We start from the raw sequence: 17,527 nt of genomic DNA on the forward strand, positions 1-17,527 counted from the left end.
ATAAATGGGATTTGGCATAAAAATCAAAACAGGACTCGAATGTCAAAGTGAATATAAAGACGGAAAAGACAACTGTTCTCTCTGGAAATACAAAGATTTCCATATTCCAACTTTAATAATTTAAAACAAAACAGAGCGGGACAGCCCCTCACCCCCAAACCAGAAGCAGATGCTTGAGATAGCAAACGCTATCTCCCACTGTGATTTCTTATTTTAATTGTACATTTCTCATAAATGTAAACTAGTTCCTTGGATGCTCTTCTCATGTGAGGACAGTGTATGAGATGACTTGAGGTGTCAGGGCTGTCTTATGGCACGTTTGCTGTTTTTCACACAGTTTAAAGAGCATGGCCGTCACACCCCTTTGTTCCTTGTAATTCCCATGAGACTTTGTTTTATTATAAACGCCTCTCTCACTGGTGGGAGCCACAGCTCCAGTTGGGTTAAATGCTTCGGCGAGGTTTTCCCTTGTTCTTAAAGATATGACTTTTTGACTGTTCCACTCATTATGATAGCTCATTGTGGAGAAATTAGTCTCATAGTCAGCTGTTAGTAATAAGAAAAGCTTATTGCTGCATTTTGTGCAGTATTCTATGCATTTGAGCCAAATAAAAAAAAAATTAAGCAGAGCATTGGCAGCTCTACCTTTTTTATTTTCCGCTCTAAAAACGTGCCACTTCAGAGCTTACGAGTGTTTGCAGCAGAATTGTAGGTCATGCATTCTGCTTGACAAAACCCAGCATCTGTCACAGGAATGGAAAAACAAGAATGCTTTTTTCCCATCCATATGCTTTCAATAAGTATTGATTATGGCTTACTTTTTCAAGCTCTTTACTTACATTTCATTATGTGTCTCATTTCTTTTGGCAATGACTTAAACTAGTTTACGTTAAGAAAGCTATCTGGGTGGAGATAATGTTTTGAGCATTGCTGAACAATAAAAGCCACACATTGGGATTTAGTGTGGTTTGAAAATTCATGAATTTCTTCTACTATCTAGTTCAAAAATATAATATGAAGATTATGTGCGATATTAGTTAACACAAACAGGGCTATAACTTTGTCAATTTGACAGATTTTGTGCTTTCCACCATTTTGAGAACCAAAGAGAGACAGACCATGTCACGTCAAGGGGCCTCCCTCTCATTTTTCTTAGAGACACGCTGCTCGCTCCCTCACTATCCATTCTTCTGTTCAAACAGTCTTCTACTGCCATCCGGTGGTCAAAAAAGGCACTACACTCAAAACAAATTAGCAAACATTTCTTCTTAAATTTTACAGTAATTACTAATTATTGTCAAATTTCAAACAATAATACCGTTTATCGCAATAATTTCCGAGACAATTAATCACCCAGCAAAATTTGTTATCGTGACAGGCCTAGAGTCAACCCTTTTGTCTGTTAACAAAATATCTCAGAAACCACACGGATTTTGATGAAACTCTCACAAAGTCTTTGCTGGTTGTACTTCTACGAAACTTTTGGAGTCAACTAAAGTCAAGAGGGCTACCACAGCTAATTAACCGTAGACAACACAAACATGGAAAGACCTTAGTTAATTTTACAGATATTGTGTTTAAATTTGGTGCAGTAGTAGTTGAAAGACGTTTACAACATATATTCCAATTGTTAGCAGAGTATGTGAGATTGTGTAAAATATTGCAAAATCACATGACCAAAATGGCTACAACTCTTATCATTTAATTGATTTTAATCTAAAACACTGTCACAAAAGGTGGCAGGTGATATGCATTCCTTCGAAAAAGAAAAAAGCATAGTCTTTTAATTTAATAGTATTGGGCTCAGCATGTTTTTGGATTGTAAAATGAACCAGAAGGTTTTGATCTTTGCAACTGTGATCCCTCCAGACCACCCTCAGTTCTGAAAAAGAAGAAGAAGAAGAAGAAGAAGAAGAAGAAAAAAACTCGAGCATGTATACAGTCCAGATGACCCACAAGTGAATCTTCTAATACTTCAGGAATGTTCACCAATCACCAAGTCAACAGGGATCCAAAATACTGATGAAAAAAACACAACCTCTGAGGGAAGAAAAGACAGCTTGGACACAAACAGATTTTAGATCTTGAGACATCTTTAGACGGTGATATGCAAACATCCATACTGTCCCTCATGGAGCCACATTAGATTGATTTGTGGTGGAGAAAATATTACTGCAAATACTAAGCCATAGTTTGCACTACTGTGCCAAAGTATCAGCTGCTAATAGGAAGTATTTTAAAGTGTTGTCTTTACAGCTGTGTTGCAGCACCTCTGCCTAAGTACCTGACAGATGATTAAAGCTCACAGCTGAGCAAAATATCATCCGCAGAAATACAGGAACAAATATAAAAAAAAAACGAGAAAGTGAAGAGACTCAAGCTCCTGAACAGCTTGCTCGTGAGCTCTCACAGGGAGTGCTCGTGGCAAGGCATGTGGACAGGCCTTGGCAGGTAGCCTGGGTCCACGTGGCACAGCCTACTATACTTTGCATTTCAAGCGATGGAGAGAAAACAGAGACATGGCTGGAGCAAAAGAAAAGTGTGCCTTCCTGAACAATATCAGGCATATCTGTGAGTCAGCAGGGCTGTTTTTCTTTCTTTAAAACATCCCTGTCCCCCTTAAATCGTGCAGCCACAAGTCACATGCTGTTAATTTAAACACAGACTTTATTCTAGGCTTGTTTCTTGCTTTCAGCTGGATAAGAATCATACATAACTGCACACTCCACTGACTGCAGTCTACAATTTAATGTAGATCTCAGTAGTTGCGCAGATATAAATTTTGAAAAGATAGCAGTCATTGTCCTGCATGAACTGCAAGCACTGAAAAATAACAAAAACGTGCTGTTCCTATTGCTTCCCTTTTGATGACTTAATGTGATCAACAGATATTTTGAATAAAATAAAGCCCCCCACAGTCGTGGTCAGTGAGCCATTTTGAGGTTACTGCATGCTTTGAAAAAAAGTTGAGCTGTTGGCAATATTCCACATCAAAGAAATGTTTTCCAGGCAAAGACCCAAACAGTATATGTTCCTTTCGTTTTATTATTTTTTGTCATATCTATAAAATCCCAGAAGTCTTTACTTTCCTTGCTATGAAAGTAGCTTTCCCAGCTACAACGCTTGACGAGCTTAAGACAGCACCTTGTATGAATCAGTTTGTTTGACGTGAGCAGCAGCATTTATGATTTTCTTGTTGACACTTCCTTGGACTAACTACCTCAGCGCAATATGTTGCTGTTTAGCTTGTTTAAACTGTGTGAATAGCTTAATTAAGTTGTCTAAAAAGGTTTTATTTGACCCCTTTTAGAAGGGGTCATAAGCTATATATGCTGCTTTTTCGCTGCTGCAGCGTAACAATGTACACATTATGTTAAGATGCAAACGCACCCTGACCTTTTCTAATGACATAAACACATTTATTTTGTTGTTGTTGTGTTTGACATCTGAAAATACGTCTGCGCTGGAGGATCCAGCTGTTTTCTTTGGCGAGACAATCCACAGATGCAGACCACATTGGCGGGAAGATGAAGAACCAGACTACCAAGCTCAATGGCTCTTTTTACAAAGAGAAAATGCTAATGTGATAATACTTTATGTTCTTCATTATAATCTAGTTCATCCGCTGGGCTTTACTGATCCAAGGTTTGTTTTGAGGCTGATTTGTGGTGAAATGTTGGCATTAAACATTCCTCATTGTTTTTCCAGTATTGTCAGTTTGGACTGAAGAGGTCGATGCATCAACGCCTGCAGCTGTTTCACACTGACAAAATCAGTATGAAATGCATTTGAGATCACCATGTTAAATGTAGGCTATGTGATACGTAATACATTTTTCACTTTTATTTAAAATTCATGATAAATAAGCAACTGGTCTTTTTGTCAACAGGTCAGTATTATTGGGTGATATAGGCCGGTCACAGATTAATTGGGATCAACTGCTTACAGACACAGACACATTTGTTTGTACCCTTTAGTTTACCTTTCATCCTTCAGTCTGAAGAAGTCTTGGATAAAAGATGAAACATTTCAACAAGAATAATTCATCCCGAAGATCTGACTTAACCTTGTTAGAATGTTGTGAGGAGTTCAAAGAGGAGCTGTTAAAGGTTCTGGGTGGCAAAGAAGAGCTTCCAGATGACTGGACTACTACAGCAACAGTAATTAGAGACAAGTAAGAAGATACTTGGTGTGTCATCTGGACAGAGAATAGATGATAAGGAAACCTGGTGGTGGAATAGTGAAGTGCAGGAAGCTATTCAAAGATTAACTAAGAAGAAACATGTCAGTGAGAGGACTGAAGAGTGGAGGCAGGAATATAAGGAGATGCATTGTAGAGCAAAGAGGGAGGTACTAAGGCAAAGAAGAAGGCATATGATGAGTTGTATGGGAGGCTGGACACTAAAGAAGGCAAGAAGGACTTGTACCAACTGGCGAGAAGGAGGGATCAGGCTGGAAAGGATGTGCAGCAGGTTAGGCTTGTTAAAGATAAAAATGGTAATGTTCTAACAAGTGAGGAGAGCCTGACAGGAAGATGGAAGGAATATTTTGAGGAGCTAATTAATTTTTAAAAAGGAAAGGGAAAGATAAGTAGCGATCATAGAAACTGTAGACCAGAAAGTGGAAAATTTAGTGAGGATGAAGTTCAGAAAGCTCTGAAAAGAATGAAGAAGGGTCAGGTAGTAGGACCTGATGACATACAAGTGGAGATTTTGAAATGTTTAGGAGTGATGGCAGTGAGGTTTTCAATTCAAAGGTGGAGATGGGTTTGCATCAAGAATTGGCTCTGAGCTCCTTCTTGTTTGCTCTGGTGACCAGCATATGAGGTCAGGCAGGAATTCCTATGGACTTTGATGTTTGCACATGACGTGATCTGTAGTGAGAACAGGGAACAGGTGGAAGAGAACTTAGAGAAGTGGCGGTATGCACTTGAAAGAAGAGAAATGAAAGTATGCCGTAGTAAGACAGAGTACTTGTGTGTGAATGAGGCTACAAGGAGCAGAGGTCACAAAGGTGCAGGACTTCAAGTACTTTGGAACAACTGTCCAGCAAAATGGGGGAACATGGTAAAGAGGTGAAAAAAAAGAGTCCAGGCAGGATGGAGTAAATGGAGAAAAGTTTAAGGAGGGATTTGTGACAAAAGGGTGTCAGCAAAAGTCAAAGGAAAAGTTTACCAGACAGTGGTGAGACCAGCTATGTTGTATGGTTTAGAGACAGTGGTACTGACAAAAAGACAGGAGAAAGAACTGGGAGTAGCAGAAATGAAGATGTTGAGTTTCTCCTTAGGAGTGATGGATAAGATAAGGAACAAGATCATTAAAGGTACAGCACAGGTTGAACAACTGGGAGATAAAGTTAGAGAGGCCAGACTGAGGTGGTTTGGACATGTCCAGAGGAGGGACAGTGGGTATATTGGTAGAAGGATGTTAGAAATGCAGCTGCCAGGAAAAAGCCAAAGATGAGATATATGGATGCAGTTAGAGAGGACATGGAGGTAGTTGGAGTGAGGACTGAAGATGCAGAGGACAGAGTGAGATGGAGGAGGATGACTCGCTGTGGCAACCGCTGAAGAAAGAAAAGCCAAAAGAAGAAGAAAAAGTTTAATTTTTGTTTCTGTGAACAAAATGCAGTTTTGTGTCATTGTCCAAAGGACATTCTCCCAGAAACTTTGTGGCTTGTCAGTATGCATTATGGCACTTTCCATTCTCACTTTTTGTGATTTAGTTTCCTCCTCAGGTTTTTTCCATTAAATCCACTTCGTTTCAAACATGAATGTTAAAGTCTAACACTCCTAGTTCTAGGAGTTCACCTCTAATCTCTTTGGAATTTGTTGTGGGTACTTTGGTTACCATTCATATTGTCTGTCTCTCTTTATTTTTGCCATTGAGTTTTCTTTTGTAGCTACATCAAGGGAGGTTGGCTACAGCTCTGCTGACCTTATACTTTGGAATAATATGTATAGCTGTGGTCACAGAAACATGAAACTGCTTGGAGATGATCTTATAGACTTTACCTTTTCAATAATTTCCTGAAACAACTCTCGCCTTAGCTTGCATTGGTCCATGTTTAGTGTTGTACTCATCATGATACCAAACAGCACAGTGACTACTTTTCACCCTTTAAATAGACTGATTTCTTTTAAAATAAAAAAATGATTACACCAGTTATTTTCCTGTTGTATTTTACTATAATACACACCTTTATATGTAGTATGAGAATCACCACCTTAGTACTTGCTTCTGAGATGCCTGTGAGTATAGTTTCAAAAATGTATTTTTGTTTGCTTTGTTTTCCAGACCTCAACATGACCTCCTCTGTTCTTGTTAGCTGATTTTTCTTCATTACTACAGAAACAGTTACCTGTTGCTATGGAGGCTCCTACAACTTGCAGGCATCGGTTAGTTTAATTATCAGGGAAAAATACATCTGCTTAGCAAAGCTGATATCAGCCGATATACTGATACGTAAAATTTGTACTACTTTGAATACATTATTTTGATATTCCATCACGTGACTGGCATACTTGTATTCACAAAGGCGGATGAATCTTTCACATGATTTTGTTTTAATTTTTTATAAACAAAAACAAAATTCTGGTCTGCTTGGCCTCCTGGTGATCCTTTGACCCAGATACTTAATGTGATTGAGTCATTGAAGATTTTTTGAATAGCATGACAAGTGACTATTTTAAAGAGAGCCAATTAGAAGATTTTTCCGATGTTCAGATAAGTCGAGCCTCAGCTTCTCTCCCCCATGCTCTGTTTGAAAGTAGCCTCGCACTGAGCCGAAGCTATCACACATTCCAGGAAAAGCACAAATACAGAAGTGTTGTTGGAGTCCGTTAAGGTCGAGTAACATCATTCCCTCTGTCTGCTCCAAGAGATGAATCAGTTGGACTAGCAAAAGAACAAAAAGGGATTTACTGTGTAACGATGCCAGGTCCTTGGAATTGTATCCAAACCAGTTTTTAATTTGATTTTAACTCACATGTATGCATATATGTGTACTCACACAGTTATAAGCATTTTGTTTTGATAGAGCCCTTTCATCCAGTTAAAACTTGCATGACATTTACAGTTTTTTATTTAAACAAAGTTTTTTTTTATTTTGACTGTTGGATAAACTTTGCATGCAGCATTTATATTTTACCACTTTCCCCATGATTAAAAAATGTCATCTGCAGTGATTACGCACAGTAATTTTACTATGCATGTATATTTTGCAGTGATAGTTTGAATTCCTTATTTGTGAATTCAAAAAAGTATATACCGTTGTTCTTTGCTGTGAGAATTTTGGATGTACACACTGACATGACAGTTCATCAATATGAAGATGGTGTAAATGTTTCTTTGGGATCACTGTTTATCTTTCTGCTCATACATCGGTGTTTCAAAAAATTGTTTTATCAATGTGAAAATCCAAAAATGGAGCAAAATTTGTGCCACCCAGATTTGCTGCTGACATGTCATTCAACTTTTGCAAGATAAAAAAAAAAAAAATCCCTAATGGATGTCTTAGCTTTAAGACACAAAAACTTCAATTTAATTGCAAATGTTACGTTAAAAAAATGATTGGATGCCTTTAAAAAATACTTGTTAATTCATGCACATTGGAGATTTTATAATTAAAATTCGATTTTGCCATATCTTTCTGCATGTCTGCTGCATATGGACAAGGAAGTACTAAAAAAAAAAAAAAAAAAAATACCAGTAACTCAAACTCAAACATTGGAAATTTAGTTTGTTGAACCTTTTTTCATAATTATTCCTTATAAATCTAAAATACAGAAAGACAAAGTTAAAGAAACTATGTTTTATTTTGCTGCACAAAACCCCCTTTAAAGCTGTAACTGTGAAAAGATGTTAAAGACCAACACAAATATAAAAAGGTAGCATTTTCTACTTAACATACAAGGCATACTGGATCATGCCAAAATTATAAACAAAGATGTTGCACATATGTGTTGGAGATCACTCTTAGCTATGGCCACCCCAAATTTGAGCTCAATATCTGCAAAACTGGCTGAAGTATAGCAATTTTTGTATTTGCAAGAGCCATTCAGTCATCTTAATTGTGTTGACTCCACAATTTAATTAGCTGTGGATGTAAATAAACTGATTACTCAGAGAATTTCATAAAAGATCCATCCAGTGGTTCATGAGATATTTTGCTAACAGACAAACACACACATGAATGCACAAAAGATACATTATTGCTTGCCTATTATATCAGGAAATAATAAGTAGAGATTAAAAGCTGATTGTTTTTAGCTATAATTAGATTAGTGGGATTTTCATAAAAGGACTTGGGGTTTTCTCCGTAGAACTCATCAGGATTTATAAAGTGTTAAATTGGACAAAAACATATAGTCATTCAGACTGGTCAGTGGCTTTATTGTTGTTAAACCTTGCAGACATGTTTTAGGTTAACAGCCTATAGTTCATGAAAAGTAGGGTAGCTGTTGTTTCCAAATGAAATAAACGGTCTTTTTCAAAGATCTGAGCATTTTTAGCAACGTGCATTTAGTGGTGTGAGGATGGCGGTAAAGCTAGACTTTAATTTTTATTTTTCCGAGCTGGGAAGCAGTGCTTCTCACTATGGTGCGTGACAGAAGTCAGATCTCGTGGTCGTGGCATTTGCTGTTCAGGATGAGTGAGTCGTGACCAAAAGGGTCTCGTGTCGACCACTTAAGAGAGGTCTCAGATAGAAGTTGTCATTATTTCCATGCTGGCAGACAGAGACAACCATTAGGTGAGGCCACACACAGAAAGGTACTTTGGAGATTTTTGTTTTTGCCAAAATTTGAACAAGCTACGTCTTGTAGTTGCCTACGTTTATGGGCAAATCCAATGTATATCCGATGATTCAAGCTGTCTGTTTTGTTTAATAAGATGCTCAGCCATCTTTAAGAATTTTACTAAACTTCCATTCTTTTTTGGATTTAACATTGTAACATAAATATATCATAGTTGATTTAGAAACTCTGCACTTCCTTGTATACTGTCTACTCAATCCCAGCATCTTTAATAACCTATACCATTTTGTCATAAGTAAGTCCTTATTGAGATATCAACATTTTATGAAATATCCATCAATTTAACTGTTATTAAATCACTGCCTGCCATCCAGACAAACTGAGAGAGGTGGAGGTTTCAACCATATGGTGCTGATTGACACTCCAAAACAGTCTGTGGCAACATCCTCAGAACCAACGTTTTTTGGGGTTATTTGTATGAAGTTTATTTTACCAGAATTCTGTGTCAAAATATGACCATCCATCCATCCATCCATCCATCCATCCATCCATCCATCCATCCATCCATCCATCCATCCATCCATCCATCCATCCATCCATCCATCCATCCATCCATCCATCCATCCATCCATCCATCCATCCATCCATTTTCTTCCTCTTGTTACAAAGTCAGGTCATTGGGGCAGCAGCTTGAGCAGGGAGGTCAAGACATATCTTTCCACACTCATCTCTTCCAGCTCTTATGGGCCAATTCCAAGACATTCCTAGGCCATTCAAGAGACATAGTCTCTCCAACATGTCCTGAATCTTCCCCAGTGTGCCCTTCCAGTTAGACATGCCCTGAAATCCACTCTAGTGAGACGTCCAGTGAGCATCCTTACCAAATGTCCAAACTGGCTTCTTATAATATGATGTTTTTAAAAGTACTTATAAAATATGGTTTAACATTATCACAATCAATGAAGGGATTTGACCCAGATGCAGGCAGACACAAGGAGCACAAGTTAAAAAAAACCAAAAACTAATTTATTTATTAAACAAAACAAAAGGCTGGCGTGGCAGCAAAACTTACAATAGGCGCACAAGAGAGACCGAGACATCAGGTTGTAGCGAGGATAATAAACTACTGTTGAAGTGGAGATCAGGGATGATTTAAATAGGACGGGGGGTGAGCGGAAAGTGATGGCACCTGGGTGATTACTAATTGCAAATGGGTGTAAGTGGTAACTGACTGAACAACTGAGGAGGCTGACTGAGGGTAAAAATGAAAACTGGCAAGGAAACAAAGGGAGCTGAACCAAAACACAAAGGACACAAGAATAAAACAATAATTGCAAGGAGAAATAAAACTAAAAGATAAACTAACTAAATAACCAAAAGAAATAACGCAAATTATGACAGTACCCTCCCTTCAAAGGACGGGCCATTACGTTCCAAAACAAAATACACCTGACTCAGGTGGGAGGAGAGGGAAAGACAGGATGGAGGGCACAAAGAAAATGAAACACAAAGATCAACACACCAAAACTCGGCAGGAAATAATACCCTGGGAACAGCTAAAACAAACAAAAATATCTAACAGAACAGCCATGGACACTTTCACCCAAGGAGGCAAGATGAAGTAGAGGGCACTGCGGTGGCATGCAGCGTTACCATTGCAGTAGCAGACGATGCAGCGGGGTCATACACCTACATTCTTGCTCAGCTGTAATTTAAATGAACTCTTATAGCAGCTGAGAGTCCCAGTTAATGGCAGTGGTCACGATTAGAAGACAGGTGCTTAAAGTCTGCCAGACATCGGAAAATTTTAATTTCCGTTTTACTTAGAACAGTTTTATCTATTCTGCCAACTTTTATTGGCCTTGCGACAGGTTCTTGTTTGACTTTGTACTTAAGGCATAAAGAAAAAAGATCCATCCTGTGGTGATTAAGTCAAGCTTTTCACTTTTTATTCCTCCTGACCCATTTTCAACATTTGCTTTGGATGCTGCATGTGGTTAACCTAGTTCCTCTTAACGCCACAAAGATGTGATTTATTTTGCACTCCAAAAGGACATTAGATAAGCTTAGTTCTTCTAACAAGAATGTGGTTCTACTCTAAGCTTTCTCCAATAAGCAGTAAAGAGCCTTTGGTTTATACTAATCTAAACAGGCGTTTTAGTGAAAAGAACATTTTGCATGAATTAATTGTGGTGGTTTTATTTCCTTATTTTTAATGCTTCCAAGTGCCAACCATATAAACTGAGTGTTGCTCGGTTGAGTGCACCCATGTGAGATGAGGTGTTCCTTCCTTGTGAGAACCCGTCATGTCTGTTGTGCATCAGGTCCTCGGCTCCGAGATTGTCTGGAAGTGCGATAGGGACCGGCAGCCAGGAGAGAAGGTCCTGCAGGATATAAAGGAGAGGAGAGAGCAGGAGCGGCGGCTCCGGGAAATCCAGCAGCAGCTGGAGCTTCTGGGCCTCAGCCAGGAGATGACTGTAAGTTTAAAGTCACATGGTAAAAAAGCATATGCTTATATTCAAACTAAGACTTACATCTGAATAATGAAAGTGCATTTTAACACCTTGGATCTGTAGTGTGACAAATTACCGGTAGTACACTTTCACATGTAATATTTCTTTTTCTTCAGGCTCAGATGGTTTTCCCTTCTTACTTTAGTCCAGAGTTTACATGAGGATAACGTTCTCTACTGATGGGTTCACACCTTCCATTGTGTTCTGTTGCCTTTTTAAGTGTCCTCACTGCAGTGTTCCTTAGGAGCATTAAACCCCCTGTCTGGTTTTAAGGGGGTCTGCAGAGTTACAACCAGAAGTTCTTTCCCCAAACTCTGTAGCTAAAGACACAGAACAAGAATGTTCCACGAACAAAGACGGATACTAAACCTGATTTCTGCTTTCTCTGACATTTAGGACTTTAAATTTTATGCTCAAAGACGGAGAAACACTGAATGTATTTGTCTTTTTACTAGATGGCACGTCATGGTGTTGTGCAACAATCTGCTCTCATGTGAGTGCAAATTGAACCACAAAATGATGCATTTATGGCTAATTTAAACCTTAAAGTAGATCACAAACAGTGTGGTAATTACAAATATAAGTGGTGGCCACACCCTCACTTCAAAAGACATGTCTATTTTTAAGAAAATGCTTGTTCATGATTATGACAGCATTTAAACCCACCGGTCTTTCGGCTGCTGCTGCTGGAAAATCCGTCTTTGCATTTAGTTGAGTCACTTGGTTTTATGGGTTATCAGTAAATGTCTGAACACAGTGACTGACTTGAGCCTGAGCAGCACACTCACACTATATAATCTCAGGGCCAGCGGGCTTGTTTTGTGGTTTGAAAAGATTTACTGGCACAGGATTTGTCTGGGAGGGCATTCTTAGCCAGTCTCACACAGCTGCAGTGGACTCATAAAGTTGATTTGTATAACTTTCATAAGTCAAGCACTCTCACTTTCTCACTTTCTAACTACTTACGCCTAAAGGATGTACCTGTTCTACAGAGTGTTTACATCTGTTCAATTATAACACGATGATAACAAGTTTGAACATTTTATTTTCAAGTCTCCGAGCATTACAGTTATAATAATTGACTCTAGGAAGCACAGAAAAGGCTATAATTCAGTCAATTTTACAGATATTGAGCCAAAACTAGTTAAAATCCTGTCATGAAAGGCAGCAGGTGATATTCACTCATTCAAGGAATGTTAGGCCTTTAATTGAAGTTTACAATTTTATATTTCTACTTACAGTTCCGTGAATATATTTTTATTAATTAGTTTAACACATTTTAATTGTCAGTAAACGTTGAAAAATACGTTTTTTTGCTCTCTGTTTTGTTGTGTATAGCTCCCAATGGTCTCAGCTGAGAGTACAAATTGTTTTTCTCAAATTAAAGTGAGTCATGGGAATAATTTAAACATCGCCTTGGAGAGCTGCTATTTGTTTTGTCTGAATTAACCCACACAAAAACAGGGCTGACGTGGATTCACGTACTGTGGAAACGTGTGCGTCAACTCTTCTTTTTGTGTTTTTCTATCTGAATAATACAATTTCCAATGAAATTCACATCAGAGCCAGAAAAACAAATCACTCTGATTTTTCATTGTTCTCATATCCTTTCTGATCAGCGAAGACTTGGCCACTTCCAGTAGGAGAAGATAAGATGCGTGTAAAACATTTATGGTTGACAGCTGCTTTCATCTGCTGCTATTTCTCCTGCGACCTCATTTGGCTGCATTCCTGTATCAACTGTGAAAGGATGGACCATCCCTGCGTTTTACTGTAAAACAGGGGTGTTCCAGCAGAGCAGGCTTGTTCTAATCTGTAGGTACCATCAGCTTCATTCCCTTTTATATTAATCAGTGCACATTTCCTTCTGCATTTAGCCCAGCAGCACATACTTTTTATAAAATATTTGTAAACGTGCAAATAGAACTCGTGCAAAGACATGCAGTCCTCTGCAGGCAGAAGTGAATAGTCACCATGGCACCTTCCAGCTGACCTGAATACATCGAGCTTAGCACTGAAGTGCATTCTGCAAGCTAAGGGGTTTCTAAACTCTTTATTTTCCATGGAATAGTGGTCAATGTGCCAGAAAAATATGAATTATGGACAAGATTTCTCTTAGTAGCTTTCATCACCTTCTCATTTTCATTGCATTTACCTTCCGTTTGCTTTTCAGCTCTATTTTCATGCTTGTTGTTACACAGAGACGGTTTAAGAAAAGATTTCTCAACATTAGACTCTGTTTTTGTCATTAGGTCTAAGTAAACAGGAAGAGATGAGCCCACTCTAGTCTGTGATTTGGATGCATCAAAATAGGGAGAAAAAAAACCTTTCTCTGTATTTTAACTTGAGCACCAGAACTGATTTTACAGTCAGAAATTTGATCAACTTTTTACTTTTGCTCTTGTGAAAGTGCAGCAGTCGATGTTGGATATGTTCTTATATTTTAAAGGAAAATTTCACAGTTTTTTGGCATTTGTGGGAACAACATCTAAGCTTAAAGCCTCTAGCCATTAATCTTGACAAATGTTGACTGACATTTGATACTCTAGACTGTTTTCAAATTTTGCCTGCTGTTCTTCCACAATACTTAGTTTTTGTGAGAATAGATTTTATTTTGCCAAGCTCAAGAATGTATGGCACATTTTGGTTTTGTTTAGTTGATCTCACACACAAAAGCATGGTCTAGATAGTCATGTTGCTCCAATTATGAGGAATATTAAAACTCACAGCTAAATAATATCATGAGCCCCCAAAACTCAATACTATTGCAGTTTAGAGCAGAACACTGAGTGATGTTATTGTTATGTCCACCAAGAACACAACATATCAAAAGGAGGACACGTGACGCAAACATGAGGGTTCAAACATCCAATTTATTAAAAGCTTCTGCTTCCTGCAAAAAAAAGTAAAAGATCGTTATGAACCCCCAAATCCTGTGCCCACCAAAAAAAGACACACAAAAACCCAAAGTATTAACTTAAAGGTGGACGTAACATATTAAATGGGGGCTCGTCCGGGATAATATGTTACGTACACCATGAACACAACATATTAAAAGGAGGACACATGACTCAAACATGAAGGTTCAACATTCAATTTATTAAAAAACAGCTTCCTGTGGGGGAAAAAAGAAAATGAAGAATCCCTAATTCCCATGTCCACCAAAAAGACACAAAACCCCCAAAATTTTAACTGAAAGATGGACTTGGTGAGTCGGTCAAACAAAACAAAAAGATACCTCAGCGGGCCAACACCATACAGGGCTGTCTCAGCCGTTGCTAGTACCAGACTAAAGCTAGACCCCCCCCCCCCACACACACACACACACACACACACACATACACACAAAAACACCTATAGCAAAAAGAAATAGAGAAAACAAGACACCAGGCTAAAATTACTACAAAAAAAAGACAAAAGTTAGCAAAAAACTACCTTGTTAGGCAGAGGACAGTGGCGGTGGTGGCCTACCCCATCGAGATGCATCCCGGACAGAATGAGCGACAGGAAAAAAAAAGAGCCAAAACAAAACAAGGGTGGCCAGAGAGCAGGCAAAACAAAATGAGCCCAAAGAGAGAGAGAGCTCCCTGGAACCAGCTGTATGGGTGGGCAGAACACGCCACATCTTAAAACAGTTAAAGGTTAATTAGTTAACCCCAAACCCAAAATGTGTCCAAAGGACAAAATAGTAATAATAATGTGCCTCAGGCACATAACATCATAAAATTATTAAAAGTTCCCCCCCCCAAAAAAAAAAAAATACAATAATTTGACCCCAAAAAAGTATACAATACTCTCCACTTGTCCATGTTAATAAAATGCTTCTTACATGCACTCATAGATTTTTTTTATTTGATCTTTTTATATTGCTACTGTATATCTTCATAAATTATGATATCATGATTTGTTGCATTGTGTGACACTTTAGATGTTATTGCAAGTTATACTTGTTCTAATATTTCCAAAGCCAGATTTTCAATTCTAATGCTTTGGGTCAAAAATGGTTTATGGATCTGAGACAAATGCAAAAACACAGAATAATAAGGAATTGTTTTCCCTAAATTACATATAAAAAATACATTAATGTTTAAGTTTATGCATTTTTCGGTGTCATCGTTCTTTCCAGGCTCCCTTTAAAGAAAAAAACACAAGACAGCTAAGGCAAAAAAAAACAAGGTTTCAATAAAGCCTTTTTTATAATATTCTATCAGAGAAATAAAAAAATAAAAATAAAACAAATATAAGAAAAAAGTTGTTTCTATAAAGCATAAAATGTCCTGAATTCACTCTGTAGCTGGCGTGATCTAACACTTGCTGGTTTGAAGACTGGAGAATGGAAAGCTATTGTTGAGGAAGAAAAATCATAAAAAATGTTGAGTGGGTAATAAAAATTAAGCGTCTTTAGATTAAAAACACCATGTGGCTCTGATATGTGTCAAAAGAAACCTTTGTCAGAAATACCCCAAAACATTAAGATCATGTAAAGCGCTGTATTTTTTTTATTACTGAGGTAAATGTGGATGGTGCTTTGCATGAAATGAGGATATTGTGAACAAAAAGCACCACAGACTGACTTTAATTACTCTTTTATGGTTGTTATACCCATTTTAAAACAAGAACTGACATATGACATGATTTATTTTATTGTTTTATTACCACTTTATTACAGCAGAAAGTATTGTGGCCTTGTCTTGTTAGTTCTCTGAGCGGGTGTGCAATGAATAGCATTCCTCTGCACATTAGAGGATCGTTGCCCTCTGGCTCTGAGGCCGATAAAGTTCAGGTATGTGACTGAAGTGAAAGACCTTGAAAGTGGAGCAGCCCACACTTTGGGCAAAACTGGTTCTGCATTATGCATGTGTGTATGTGTGTGTAGAAGAGCCAATATGAGCTGTGCAGGGGTGGTGGTCCACTGCAAGGCAGATAGCTGAAGGGCTGAACAACTCTGTCTTTGTTAGGTTCTTCTCCTGGTGGAAATCTGATACAGAAAACCTGGATATCTTACTGCAGGTTGGAAGTTCACCTTTAAGCCATTTGCTTAGCAGTTAAAAAATGTGGAATCCCTTCTTTATTATTTTGATTACATTCAAATGTTGCAAGGAGGATAAATGAAGGTTCAGCAGCCAAAGTGAAAATAGCAAGAACGCTGCTAAAAATGTCAGGAATAGAGATTTTTTTTTTTTTTTTTTGGTCTGACAAAGTGACTAAATGACATAATTAAGTATAATGTGTCTGGAGCAGATCAGATGGATGTCACCACCTGGTAATTTGAACTTAAAGGTTATAGATTAAAAAAAACAACCTTTTGTGTACTTGGTATTTAATAATTTTCATAGTACACATACTAAAATATATGTCCCTTTGTTTGGTTCACTGGGTTTGGAAATGCCTAATTTGGTGAACCACATTCTGCTTCATACATGAAGTCAAAGCAAAAAATAAATGAAGAAATGCTCTCTCTCCATTTTTTCTTCACAAAATTAGCCAGAAGCAACAGGTAGCTAATGCTGTCATAAAAACATGGTGGAATGTTCGGTAAATTAGCATAAAAACAATGGAAGTATCTAAAAATAAGTCTTCATTTAAGTAACTGTCCTTAGCAATTTCAGTTCTCTGTTGGCCTCTTTGCTGTAAAAAAAACAAAAAAACAATCTCGGTGGGTTTTTGTTCAGGATTACTTGCATGTTGTTTCTTATTTTATATTGTAGACATTCATGTGTGTGCACTGAGATACTCAATGAACTTTTGGGGTCTTAGCAGCCACACATGCCACAGAACAACAACCCAGGCTCGAATGTTTGATATAGCATCAAACTGAACAACTGGGTGTCAGGGGATTTTGGTCAAAGTTTATAGACATTTTTTAACTACTATGGCTGAGAATGTTAACTGCCCATGAACCATGTGTTTGAGTTACCAGAGAGTTCTTTTCTCTCGCAAAGAAGGCTGAATGATGAGCTGATTTGATCTTGCATGTGCAACTGGATGGAGAAGGTCATCGGTGTCTGCCTGGGAGCTGGGAGCTGATAAGCATATAAAAACATTTCTCGCACACTGCTCGTGGCAGATTCTCATGACTGGGCTCCATGCATGTAAATTGCGAGTAAAACTGGTTAAAATGGCTTATTTGAGTAAGTCAAATGAATAGAGGATATTTTTATCCAACACTGGACACTTCTAAGGGTCATAACAAGGACATGACTAACATATGAAGGAGCTCTGGATAAGAATGGTTTTTGCATGACAGAGATATTTATCA

The 17,527-nt window shown here is 38.0% G+C and overlaps 1 protein-coding gene across 1 annotated transcript in view; it reads left to right on the forward strand.

Annotated features, from left to right (window-relative positions):
- fsip1 (fibrous sheath interacting protein 1) overlaps positions 1-17,527 on the forward strand; it is a 35,030-nt gene that overhangs the window by 14,101 nt on the left and 3,402 nt on the right. The window contains exon 9 of the mRNA XM_037694771.1: positions 11,080-11,232. Within this exon, the coding sequence (XP_037550699.1) occupies positions 11,080-11,232 (153 nt within the window). The remainder of the gene's footprint in view (positions 1-11,079; positions 11,233-17,527) is intronic.

Source organism: Nematolebias whitei, chromosome 21 (genome assembly GCF_014905685.2).
Source record: "Nematolebias whitei isolate Nwh7 chromosome 21, NemWhi1, whole genome shotgun sequence".
NCBI classification, from domain to species: domain Eukaryota; kingdom Metazoa; phylum Chordata; class Actinopteri; order Cyprinodontiformes; family Rivulidae; genus Nematolebias; species Nematolebias whitei.